The 13,616-nt window shown below is 40.6% G+C and overlaps 1 protein-coding gene across 1 annotated transcript in view; it reads right to left on the bottom strand.

Annotated features, from left to right (window-relative positions):
• Window positions 1-147: 147 nt before the first annotated feature.
• Window positions 148-13,616, bottom strand: part of TOPBP1 (DNA topoisomerase II binding protein 1) — a 55,339-nt gene continuing 41,870 nt past the window's right edge. The window contains exons 21-27 of the mRNA XM_045297815.1: window positions 11,718-11,887; window positions 11,413-11,524; window positions 9,012-9,175; window positions 6,411-6,548; window positions 4,971-5,060; window positions 4,632-4,793; window positions 148-871 (exon numbers count right to left, since the gene is read on the bottom strand). Coding sequence (XP_045153750.1) covers window positions 725-871; window positions 4,632-4,793; window positions 4,971-5,060; window positions 6,411-6,548; window positions 9,012-9,175; window positions 11,413-11,524; window positions 11,718-11,887 — 983 coding nt within the window. The 3' untranslated portion in view covers window positions 148-724. The remainder of the gene's footprint in view (window positions 872-4,631; window positions 4,794-4,970; window positions 5,061-6,410; window positions 6,549-9,011; window positions 9,176-11,412; window positions 11,525-11,717; window positions 11,888-13,616) is intronic.

Here is a 13,616-nt window from a genome sequence, read left to right as displayed (position 1 = left end):
CCCTCCTACAGGAACCAAGCTAATGGCCCCAAGCTTCAGAGTAGTCCATTGTCTCCAGCAGCAGGGAGCAGGCCCACCCCTGTGGTGGGATGAGACAGCAGTCTGGAAGCAAGGATCTGACTTCCCCCCACAATACCTCAGTACTAATTTGAGTCACTATTTTTATTATCTTTATTGTCAGTTTCCAAGTTTTGGCACCCAAAATTGGTATACATCATGGAGATCTGTACAAACATATATATACATATATATACACACACACAAGTTTAAAGCCTCTGCTTGCTCAGTAAACCCCGTGCTTAGGCTCCTGCAAAATGAGGTAAAATAGTGAGAACACAGACTAAATCTCAAGTGATAACTCTTGGGTAGGCACACATTTCAATGGCAAATCCATCACTTTGGTAAAACATCCACTAAGCTACAGCTTCAGCTTTTTGCAAGAAAAATAAACAAAAGCCCTCACAAACCTCAAGTGTGGCTTACTGACAAGCTAGCCAGGAGTTACATTTTGTTCTGCTTTTTTTTTTTCAGGTAAGTGTTTATTAAAGCACAGTTAAAAATTCTGTGATTAACATTATCAGGTGTTAATTAAAAACTCACTTCAAGCTGTGTCATCAATGAAGCACAATTTCTTAAGTATTTGCCTTTAAATCCATCACAGTAAAATCTGGGCTTTTAGTTTTAAAAAAACATTGAATGTTTGGTAATTGAAGGATGGATACCATTAGCGGATGCGCGGCCGTTTCATTTTATTCTTCTCTGTAGTAGCTTTCCTCTTTTGTTGTGATAACCCAGGCCCCGATTCCTTAATATTCTGGAGAAATGAAACCGCTTCCGGTAGACAGTAACATTCTGTCCGAGGAGGGGATTCCTATCAAAGGAAAGGAAAAAAAAAAAACAAAAAAACACAGCTCAGTATTTTTCGGATTCGTATTCAAAATGTTCTGACCAGATATACTTAGTGAAAAGGAAGATTCGTCTTCAGAAACTGGGTTCTTGCTAAGAAAACGTTTGCCTTTTTTTAAAATCGTTTTATTAGGGGCTCATACAACTCTTATCACAATCCATACGTACATCAATTGTGTCAAGCACATTTGTGCATTTGTTGCCCTATCATTCTCAAAACATTTGCTCTCCAATTAAGCCCCTGGCATCAGCTCCGCATATTTCCCCTCCCTCCACGTTTGCCTTTCAAAGTCTACCATTAGAGCCCCAGGGGACAAGGGTGCACAGTTGCGGTGGAGGACGTGAGCAGGGCCCTTAGTCAGCAGGCTAAGTAACATGAGCAGGGCTGCTATCTGTAGGGAGCAGAGTCACAGCTCACACCCTTCTCTCCACCTGACTCCCAAACCCTGGCCTTTTTCTCCCTCACAATTACATTCCAATAAAACAAAAGGATCTTTACCACCTTATTATAAAGACAATAAAACCTTTTTTGTTTTTGTTGTGGGGGGGCGGGGGCAGCTATACAGCAGACTGGATAACCTGAAAATGAACTATCACTAAGTACTGAGTAAATGCCTTTTTACCCTTCCACAGATAACAACTAAATATTCTGACCAAAAGACATTAGAAAGTAATTACTGTGAGACATTGAGCATGAAAGGAATCAGGCAACTATATTCCCTCCTTTTTAATGACTGAGAACACACCAGCTAAAACTCTAGTTAGAAACCTGCAGTCTCAATGACTCACAGAACCAGAGAATAGAGTCCAAGGCAGCTATGGCCACTGGAAAAGTGAGGTGGGAAATCCCAGAAATGAGAAAAAAGAGTTAAGAACCCTAGAGTTTGTATATGAACTCAGGCCCAACCTAGGCTCAATTCCTAAATCACACATGTACAGAGGAGACTCAAGACGAATGAAATGAAATTCGAGCTGTTGCCCCTGCAGCAGGTCACCCCGCAAAACAGTACAGACACCAAGTGGCACAGGATATTCTCCAGAAGAACCTAACAGAATCTGGAGTTCCTATAACTTCTCATCCATCCCGTCCAGGGTACACCCCCAAATCGCTCCACATTGTAAGAAGCAAAACATGCCACAGGCTCAAGAAGATATCATTAGGAACATAACATTCAGTAACAAAATATATTAGGCTCTCGATCCTGAAAATAACAACAGCTGACCAAAACCAAACCAAACCGGTATTTATCATCATCAAACATTTACAAAAATGGCATGCTGTGTTCATAGATTGAAGACAACACTGTAAAGAAACCAATGCACCCAAACTGATCTGTGGGCTTAATGCAATTCCTATCAAAATCACGATCTTTTAAAGAAAAACTACAGATCTTACACCCACTGCAAAAGTCATATAACTACAGGAACCATGATAGTATGGGAGAAGAGTATATTTAGATTAATGGAAAAAAGAGCCCATGCTTCCTCCCCATCATGCCAATTCTACCTTACAAATCTGGCTAGACCAGAGCATGTACACTGGTACAGATAGGAACTGGAAACACAGGGACTCCAGGGCAGATGAGCCCTACAGGACCAGTGGTGAGTGGCGATACTGGGAGGGTGGGTATGGAAAAAGAGGGAACAGATTACAAGGATCTACATGTGACCTCCTCCCTGGGGGACAAACAAGAGAAAAGTAGGTGAAGGGAGACATCGGACAGTGCAAGATATGACAAAATAATAATGATTTATAAATTATCATGGGTTCATGAGGGGAGGAGTGGGGAGGGAGAGGAAAAACGAGGACCTGATGCCGGGGGCTTAAGTGGAGAGCAAATGTTTTGAGAATGATGAGGGCAGTGAATGTACAAATGTGCTTTACACAATTGATGTGTGTATGGATTGTTGTAAGAGTTGTATGAGCCACTAATAAAATAAGAAACCCGACGACGACAACAACAAAAAAGCCAAAGAATATGTTCTACAATTGAATATGGTGACAATCATACAACTCTTCTTGATATGATTGAATTGTATGACATGTGGATGAAATGCTAATAAAACTTAAAAAAAATAAAGGTATTGCCAGAATGCTCCTTAGAGGCAAGGATGGTGAGACTTCATCTCTTGGACTTGGACACGTTATTAAGAGAGACCAGTCCCTGGAGAAGAACGTCATGCTTGGTACAGCAGAGGGGCAGCGAGAAGGAGAACGCCCCTGGACAAGCTGGACTGACACCGTGGCTGTGTGGATCCGCTCAGGCAGAGAAACCAATGGCTCAGGTTTTGTTCCACTGTCAGAACCACTCGGCAGCAGCTAACAACCACCACCTTATTTACTAACAAGGTGGGGTTCCAAGCCAGGTGATGTATCCATTAGGCAAGGAAGAGCAGCAGAGTTGCCCAGGCCCTTGACTTCTGGGGCCAGAGGCTCAGTCTGCCTTCACTCAGTTCCTCCTTCAAAGCCTACGATGCAGTTAGTGTTCAAAAAAACAGCTGCTGGAGTAGTGGCTTAATGGGCGGATTTGCTTCTCTCCTTCTCCGCTAACTGATCCTCACATGGAACCAAAGAAGTGTGTTTCATTAGTTTGGGTGTTTACCAAACGGAATACCTCTCTCTGTTCATGATTTCACTGAAAATTATTAGGACATTTTTTCCCCTTAAGAAAATTAAAGAAATCTGCTCTTGAAAAAAAAAGAAAGAAACTTATGTGAACAGTTATATATTTTTAAAAATGGTAACGAATAGTGGTGGTGGAAACACTTTTTATAATAAAATGAAATTAAAGCCAACAAATTATACGAGGGGGCTTCAAAACTAAGTTTATTTCTTTTTGGCGAGACGGACTTCAAGAGTTAGTATTCTGGACTTCCCCATTCCATAAGTCTTGCTTGATGTTGATGTAAGTTTAGTGGGTTTCAGATTTATCATCAAGTACTTTTTAAAGAAAGACATAATGGCAAATGTGTGTCAAGATATCGTTATACTCTTGATCTCTCATCTTTTTGATTCATAACACTGGCTCTTATTTTGATGAGGAGCCATATACCTGCCCACCCACTGCCATCAAGTCAATTCCAATTCAGTTACCCTACAGGGTAGAGGAGAGAGCTTCATTTTTCTCCTGTGGAGCTTCTCATGGATCCGAACTGCTGACCTTGCTATTAGCAACCCAACCTGTAAACCACTGTGCCACCAGCCTCCTGCAATGATCTAGAATTCTTGGACAAGATCATGGACTGAGCCCTGCTGACATCTGGTGGCATTTCAAGTGCTCTGGTGTCAGCGACGGGGAAATCACATGCCATCAGCCAATTCCAAACTTGAGCATAAGGAGCAAATGCTTCATTCACCAAGGCTTCCAACACAGGTATTTACTGCCCATCAATGCAAGGGTAAGAAAACTCACAGAGAACTGAATACATATTTCTCTGAAAGCTTAAGGAATACATTTCGGCCTTTTTAATATTTCAAAACTTCAAAGGGTTCTATCAAGGCTTTTAATGATACCTACCCTAGATTTGTGCACTCTACTCACATTTTCATATCCAGCGAACTCAGGTGCTGACTATTACAGAAAGAAAGAAACTGGAAGTAGGTTGACGAAGAGTAAGACGAGGTTAACATTCTATTAGCAGTAAGCCAAGGATGTGGACGTACCCTAGTTCTCTGCACACAAAAACCCGCCAGAAAGAGGCAGCCCAGGCCCAACCCCACAAACCTCCATGAGATAGTCAGCAATGTACTCTGTTCTCAAGCAGTACACATTCTGGGCAGCGGCTTCTGCTAGGTTAACTCCCAAGTCTTCTGGCTTTTGTTTATTCCAGTCAGAGAAGAGATGCGTGGCCTCTTGAAACAATGGCACAGGATGACCAGGTAATACCTAATAAACAGCAGCAGCAGCATCACAATCTACCAGTGTCCCAAATTAGATCAATTTGTCTCAGATATATTTATGGATTACCATCACACAAAGTACAGGAAATCAAGATCTCATCACAGAAGACTTGGCTCGACAATCAGTCGTATGAACAGTTCAGTAAACAGATTCAATGCAAACCTTTGCTCCTCCTGACTGCAGAAGACGTTTGAATCCTGCTTCTCGGGACTGATCAACATGCAAAATAACCTTCCATCCACTAAAAGCTCCCTACAAATAAAAATAGGTAGTGAAATCACTTGGACATGAAATGACAAATAATAGAGACAATGCATTCTTCAATCTGCAGTTTAGATTCTGTCAATGAATAGCCCTTTCCTCAGTGGGCCGTAACTACCTCTGGTCAGAGCCACAGTTCTGGCACAGTCAATGAATATGTTTGGAATGAAGGATAATTTAATGGTCAGGTCATAATGAAACAAAATAACTTGACCTACGTTTAAGTTTTTTATGATGTTCTCCCCCACCCCGTGCTTATAATTGATAATACATCATAGTTTATTAATTAGATGGATTAAATGAAGTCTCCATCTTTTTCTCTTGAGAACCTTTGAACGCCTAATATAAACTCTAAAGGACAGAGAATCAAAGCAAGCAACGATCTAGAGCTATCAGAATACAATGTGGAGGGTTATCTAGCTCTGGGGTCGCTAATCTTTCTGTTTGCCATACCCTTTTTACTTAGTGAGAACGCAATAGCCAACCAAACCATTCACATAGCCTCTAAATTCTTATTAATGCACAAAAAAGAAGCTACTTTACTGAAAGTTACTGAAATATACATAAAACAGCATTTGTGATGTGATAGATATGTTTCTAAATTAAGGCTTTAAAAATCACACGACCTAGTGACAGGTCTAACAAAAACGCTGACAATTTTGAACTAGTGATGAACATATTCAGTATTTTAAGATACCCTGATCTACAAGTCTGTTACTGATGAGTCAATTATGATTCCAGTGGCCGTATAAGACGGAATGGCGCTACCACAGAAACAGACTAGCCACCACAGCGTTCTCCTATGGAGCAGCTGGTGGGTTTGAAGAACCACCCTTTGGATTAGCAACCAAGCATTTAACCAAGGCATCAACAGAATTCCTTTACAACTGTAACATGACAGGAAAATATGTGATTTACGGTGGGAAATTCAGAGGCACTGTTAATAATGCTGTGATTTGTTGCCTAGACTTATTAGATTCATACACTACTCTATAGAACCTAGTAGACTCCAGCCAGGTCATGAAACCCTGAAGCTACATTCTGTAAAGATCCTTTCTTTTTAAGAACAACACAGTGGGTTTCATTTTACATAAATTACATTTCAAAAAGACCACTAGTATTAAATGTTATTGTTAATCATAACTTGAACAGTGAAGAAATTAACATTAAGTTCAATTACAAATACCCAAACTAAGTAAAAATCCACCAAGATAAAAAGACAGGTAGAATTATTATTGGGTCATGTTTATTAAAAAAAAAAAAATTCTTAAGTGCAATAGCTATATATCTTGGCTGTCATTTATATTCCCTATGAATTACACATTTTCCAGGTGTTAATACCTCAACAATGCCCGCTTCTTGTCTTTGCTGGATTGCTCTCCTCCATCTCATTGCTGCAAGTGCCAGTTTCCGCTGCTGTCCATTGATAGCAGGGAGCGCATCAAGAATGGAGCTACTGCCCCATTCATAATCTTCTTCCTAGAGGCAAGTCCAACAAACTGTAAGCGCCTGCAATATGGAGCCAATGAGCTTCACGGGGCTCCCAATCTATTAGAATGATCAGCTGGCCCCTGATCCAGAGGGTGCCACAAAGTTTACGTGCATGGTGGACATGCAAATGTGGCTACACAAAAGTCTCAAGAATGCCTGGCTTAAGTAGAATTCAAAAAAACATTCCACAACCTTCAAGAACCTACTGATAATTATGTTAGAATGTCTTAATGTGAATAGAGCAGTGGTTCTCCAACTTCCTAATGCCGCAACCCTTTAATACAGTTCCTCATGTTGTGGTGACCCCCCCCAACCATAAAACTGTTTTCGTTGCTACTTCTCAACGGTCATTTTGCTACTGTTATGAATCGGGCAACTCCTGTGAAAGACCCACAGCTTGAGAACCGCTGAAATAGAGAATGTTACAAAATGAAACATGGCCACATTCAAATGAAGTAGTTGGCCCTTGGACAATTTGCAGGGTTAGGGCTCTTGACCTGATACAGCAGAGTATCTACATGTAACTTATTATTATTTTTCCATATAACTTTTGACTCCCTCCAAATGTAACTAATAGCCTACTGGTTGTTGGGAACTTCATTGACAACATAAACAGCTGAGTCATACCTAATTTGTGCCTCACACATACTGTATTCTTACAATAAAGAACCCGAATACATTCCCATGTACATTCGAGTTCATGGTGACCTCTCAAGACAGAGAACTGCTCCTAGAGTTTCCGAGATAGTAAATCCTGACGGGAGCAGCCCTTTCATCTTTCTCCTTAAGTGGCTAGTGGGTTTGAACCACCAACCTGTGGTTAGCAGCTCAATGTCTAACCCCCTAGACTACCACTGTAGTACTGTGCTGTATTTTTAGACACTGCAAGTTCACGCCTTTTTAAAATAAAACGAATTGTCTTTATGCTGAGGTGACTGAAAAGGAAAAGGAAGAGTTGGCAGAAGAAGTCAGCATACTTGGTATAACTTTATAAAAGTACATCATAATTTCTGCCTTTTCATTTCTTTATAAATGTTTGGGTGCAGCACTATTCCGTCTTCTACCAGGCTGCATGTTCACAAAACAGCAGCTGGCCTTCCGCTTCCTACCATAAATGCTGGTGCTTACTTCTTTCCTTACTAATAAACGTTTAGTGGCGTTTACTTTCCTGAATACGTTACTTCCTTGTAGAGTAAAACCTCTTCAGCTGAATACCTTTCCTCCACACTAATTTTCTTAATGGCATCTGAGACCTTGTCTGCTGTCCCAGTTGGTGGAAGTTGCTGCTTCTGTTTTCTTGACATTTTTAATGCCAAACCTTTCTCAAATGATGAAACCTTTCTTTGCTAACTGAATTCTCCAGCTTTAGAGCATCACCTTCCGTGTGCTGTCAGCTGCCATAGTGTCTTTGCTTTCTTAAGAATAGTATTAATCTATGGGTAAGCAGCATTTTCAATATATGAAGGCATTCGACAAGAAGTGCAAGGTTTTTGTGCCTACTGGCACAGATGCAGAGAGCTTCACAAACGTTTTTGTTTTCTCACAAGAATCTTTATGTTGGCTTTATTGAAGCGGTTGGCAATTACAGCTGCAGACCTTAGGCTATGGTACACAGCAAGCAATTCAAGGTTTCATATGTCATGATTTTCTCTGCTTCTTGGGAGTATGTATGGAAGTTCCATTACCTGTGGAACTTCCTCTGGCCCGCCTGGTGCCACTCAAGGTGTACTGTATTGCAGCGCACACAGGATGAGCATAGAGGGGTGAAAGTGGTAAATCACTTCTTACTGCAGCAAACCAGTTTCTGGGGAGGCAAAGTGCTTGTGCCGAGATGATCAGTCATCTGGTATCTGCTCTAAGCGATGCTCACCGCACTGGAGCAGCAGGAGGTGGCTATGGCAATCGGCCAGTTGGACAGTTGACTTTCTACGTTAGGTTTTAACACTGCTCTGTTTCACTTTTCCTTCAACTGTCAATGGCACCAAGCCCCTAAGTGTAAGTTTGGAGAAATTCTTTTTATAGATTCGTCTACATTTATGGTAGTAAATGGTAAAGACTAGTATCTACATATTATTCATTCATGACATACCTAACATAGTCTTAAATTGGTTGCATATTTCTAGGCTACCTGGGTCATCTTTGAGTTTGTCTAAATCGTCCAAGTCTCCAAAGTTTCCCCCCCAATATATTCACTGAAACAAACCTACATAAGTGGACTCATGCAATTCAAACCTGTGTTGTTCAAGTGTCAACTGGAATTCAAAAGGTGAACAAAAGTGGCAACCAGGAATCTAGTTCTATGATCTCTAAAACGTGTGTTTTAAGGGGAGACTTCCAATAACGGGTAGATTTTAATTGCCCGATTACATGACCATCTATGTGTGTACTGGACTAGAGGCAGCAGCTCCAGATCTACCCATAATGCCATTTCCCACCCTCGCCCATACACACCGGCATGAAGCGTCCAGCAGCCCTGCAGGCTTCAAGATACGAGCGGTGAAGCACCCACTTGCCAGCTGCCACTGAGGCCAAATACTTCTCATTTCGAAGTGGGTGTCCGACAACAATGTGCGTACAGTTAGGATCAAAGCACTGCTTTTCCAACACTAAGCCACCTGAAGGAGAGGAAAAATGGGCTATCTTTGGTCTCAGCTTTTCCTTAGGGCAAATGGAATCGCCAACACACCGAGAAATTAGGATAAATACAAGGCATTAAAACTATCGAAACCAAAAACCTTACTATTGTTTTAATTTACTTATGTACTTTTATAAAATGATGTCTATTATCCAAGTTTCAGATATGAAAGATGGTAAAAAGGTACAGTGAACTCCCACACACTGGTTACTTACAGTTTACAATGATCAGAAATCTGCTAACTGTATTCTAATTTTTTTTGTGCTTATTAGAAAATAAATTCCAGATAATCATGTCACATCACCCTTCTATGTAATTCAGTAGGCATTTCTAAAATATATGAAGATTCTTACACCACCACAATCCCCCTGAGCTAATATAATTTGCAAAAATTCTTAGCTATCTAAAGACTAAATTCTCGTTCAAGATTATCGTTTGCCTCAAATTTGCCTGCAATCTGTTCTATCAAGATACAAAAGGAATCAGGATACAAAAAATGCCTACACACTGCTGTGGACTGTTACGACTCTTAAGCCAGCACAAGGACTTCTGAGGTTTTTAATGCTAAGGAAGTCAAAAGGCGTCATGTGAGCAGACAGGAGGTCAGTAGACCAGCCCAGCAGTGCAGGCAAATATACAGACTATACAACTAAGAGGGTGAAACAGAGGGAGGAGGAAGCAACAGCTGCACGCTCTTTTCAGGCACATGTGCAGACGTCTGGCTTCGAGAAGCGATGAACGTGTAAGTAAACACAAGCTTATGTAAACAAAGCATGGCTACTGATCTGTAGTTTAGGACTCCGCTAGTGGTTAGGCAGTTGCATCTAGGACTTTCTAAGACTACTGCAGAACATTCAAACTCCATTCTTACAGCAGCAATGTTAATAATCATAGTAATAGCAGCAGCCCTTACTGAGTATTTGTTATGTGCCAGTAAGCACCTCAGATTAATTTATTTAATCCTCTCAACCCCAGAGTACACAGGCTACCAGGACCATCTGTAAACGAGTCCAGGAGGAAAGAGATGCAGAAAGCATGATAAAGTCAAATCCCACATTCATCACTTTTAATATCCATTTTTCTGTAACCAACGTATCCTGTGACTCAGAAAACATGATTGACTGATTTATTTAGGAAGCTGTAGTCCAGAGTTGCTTCACTTATGAAATGAAGGGTTGGACACAATACCTGTTACAATGTCTCACTACATTCCAACAAGACCTCCCCTGCCACCCTCCCAATTCCAGCACAGTCTAAACTCGTTGCCTCTGCTTCTGGTTCTCTTCTAGATCAATTCTCTCCCACCTGCTACTAGTTCTGTCCACATCTGGCAGAGACAAGACAGGAAACAAGCACTCGAAGTGCTTCGTTTTGGAGACCTGTGGACAAAACCCAGCCATTCTGATTCATAACCCCATCTAATTCCCTGGGCCACGGAGAAGCAAAGTATCTCCAATGAACAATTTCCAAGAAACATTGCTTCTCTAGTGCTCCACTGAATTGGACAGAAATCTTTACATAAAACATATCATAGTTCTGCACATCTTTAAAAGGATACTAGTAAGCTTCAGTCTTTTTTTTTTTTTGGTGATTCAGGACCACTACTACAAGCAGCTATAAATTCTTGTTTACTCTTTTGATGGCAAGCTTTAAAAGTTCTCTTGCTATAATTTTGCTAATTCTAATAAGCTCCAACGCCTGATACAGGAAGAGCCAATAGTCACACATGGTTATCACACACCTGAAGTGTGGCCATTCCAAATTGAGATGGGCTGTAAATGTGCACTATACACAGTGTTTCAAAGACTTGGTAGGAAAGAAAATGGGGAAAAAGTTAAGGTTTTACAGAGTAAAGAATATTTCAAATATAATGAGTTGGATAAAATAAATGTTCAAAATTAATTTTACCAGCCCCTTTACACTCTTACAGATGTACTGTTACTCGGCGTAAGGTGTTACTTCCAGCATCAGTCTGTAATTTTACTGATTTTTGTCCAAAGTTTCATCAGTGTACAAATGTTCAAGATGGCATAGCTGATTCTACAGCCTTACTTAATGGTTTCAATTTAACTCTTCATCTCATGACCCAGCAACTATATAAAATCAAGCTCAAAATCTGACCCATTATAATCTTAACCAGACTATCTATTATCCTATCGTAATGTCTACATCAACAAAATATACTAGATGGGGCACTCCTAAGTAAAATAATAGTACCTAGTTTTTCAATGAGATGACAATAATCAATACGTTCTTGAGGATTCAGCGATGACAATTGAAATATGTACTGTTTTTTTAAGTCTTCATGAGTCTCCTCAAGTATTACAATCTGGAATGGAAAGGTTTTATTTTAGAGAAAATGAAAAGTCATCAAGTTCCTTTACACATCTTATGAGCTATCAAATGTAGGAACTACTACTATAAGAAATGTCAGTCAACATCTGCTGAATCATTTGACAACAGTTAGCAGCCACAGCAGTGACTATCTCAAATCCCTATCATCGCACTGATGACAGACCAACCTTTTCTCTCGGGTGGGGAGCCACAGGCGGGTTGGCTAAGGGGAAGGCGATACTGGGGGCTTGTGGTGTAGGGATCAGGTGGTTGTCTTTGGTTGGAGCTTCCAGGTCTTCAGAGATCATGGGGTGTTTGGGGACTTCGGTCACAGATCTGTTTCCAGGATCACAGATAGCTGAGGGCAATAAAATGCTACAGTGTGATATTATCCAAATATGTCTAAGAACAAATTCTGGAAAATATTCTTACCTGTCTCAGCCAAGATGGACTTAAACCCCAGACATGAAAGAAACAGTCTAACACCAGACAAGGGGTTAATCTCTGAAATGGACAGAAAACTTCAACACTTTAACAACAACAAAGGAGGGTAGGGGGAGCCACAGGCTGGAGGGTATACGGGTGTGAACCTGGATGAAAGGGAGAATAGGAGGGCATGGGGAGGAAACAGGACAAGTTACTGGGAGGTTTGATACATTGTCAAATGCCAAAATGCTAATTTGATATGTAAATCCCCTCCTAATGGACAGTAAAGAGTCTGGAAAAAAGTACTCTACTTGTAAAAATTATAAATAAATGAAATCAATTAGTTGTAGAACAGCAAATGGCATTACCTGTGGGCTTCTTTTTGAAGATACCCAAATGTGTAAGATGAAACCTCCTCTATGCTTTAAGAATATCACTAGTAGAGGAAAATATGGTAGGGAAATGAAGAAAAAGAGGAGAAGTTTACCAAAGATGAGCAAAAGGAAGAATTTTGCAATTAACGGGTTTTTTGGGGGAGTGGGGGTGGGGGAGGGAGTTGTGCCTCAGAAAATCTGAAGAACAAATGTGCGTCCTGGGCTGTACTTCGGGGAAAAGGAAGACTGGGACAAAGGCACGCATACCTGCACAAATGCCAGAATGAACCAAAGTTGTACCACCAGAGCGAGTTCTCTCTGGGAAAAATGGCTAATCCTAAATTTTAGTCAAAACATAGTGTTCACTTTAACTTAAATCCTTCAATTCATAAGTAATTTTTTCTGATTTTCTCTTTTTTGGTTAATACTGATCTTTTATTATTCCCTCGAAGTCTATTAGTGTCCAAGAAATTATGTCTAAGGCCCACATGAAGGAGAATGGCACCGAGGAGGCAAGAAAACTTGATGCAGGTTTCAGAGGAACGTAGGCTGATGGAACTTGCTCATAAAAATGCGTTGCATTTGTAGCACCTCTAGTATCGACGCACTTCCAGATCCGTTTATTTGGCTTAGTATTACCTATGTTTTAAAGGCTCATATCAGATTCAATTTAGGTGTTTTTAAAAAATACATTCAGAAAGTAAACAAATACAGAATGGAAAATACTGAAGGCTTAATTAAAAGTATGCTCAACACTGCTAATTAAATCCCCCAACAGAAAGAGTCCAGTTCACTCCACCCCAAATTCTATGAGGAAAAAGAGAAAGAAAAGGCTTGGTTGGAAGTGTGATAAAGATGCACGTGGCCTTGACTAAACCACACACTGACCAGCCTAGCGTGGAGAATAAACCACACAGACATGTGCACAGAACAGCTAGGAAGTAGCTACTCTACTTACGTCTTCAGGTATGCATCTCTACCCCACGGAGTTATGAATACAACTCAATTTTTAAAACTGAAACTTGGTGTTTCCCACCATTCTCCATTTTCTAGGGTCTATCCTTTTTGGCTGGATGATGTAAACAAAAAGCAAAAACAGCACACATGCACGCGTGTGCGCAAACATGCACACACACTCACATTCCCTCCTAAAATGTGGAAAAACATTAATAATGCTGGCATTAGAAATCACTTCAGGGGACTGAACATGATAGTGGGACAGGAGGAAAGTCAAGGGAAATAGAGGAAAGAGCTGGGAGGCAAAGGGCATTTATAGAGGTCTAGATA

This window comes from Echinops telfairi, unplaced genomic scaffold (genome assembly GCF_000313985.2).
Source record: "Echinops telfairi isolate 266 unplaced genomic scaffold, ASM31398v2 ScPeMD7_7422;HRSCAF=8460, whole genome shotgun sequence".
NCBI lineage: Eukaryota > Metazoa > Chordata > Mammalia > Afrosoricida > Tenrecidae > Echinops > Echinops telfairi.
The sequence above is the reverse complement of the archived record's forward strand: the minus strand, read 5'-3'. Positions and strand labels throughout refer to the sequence as shown.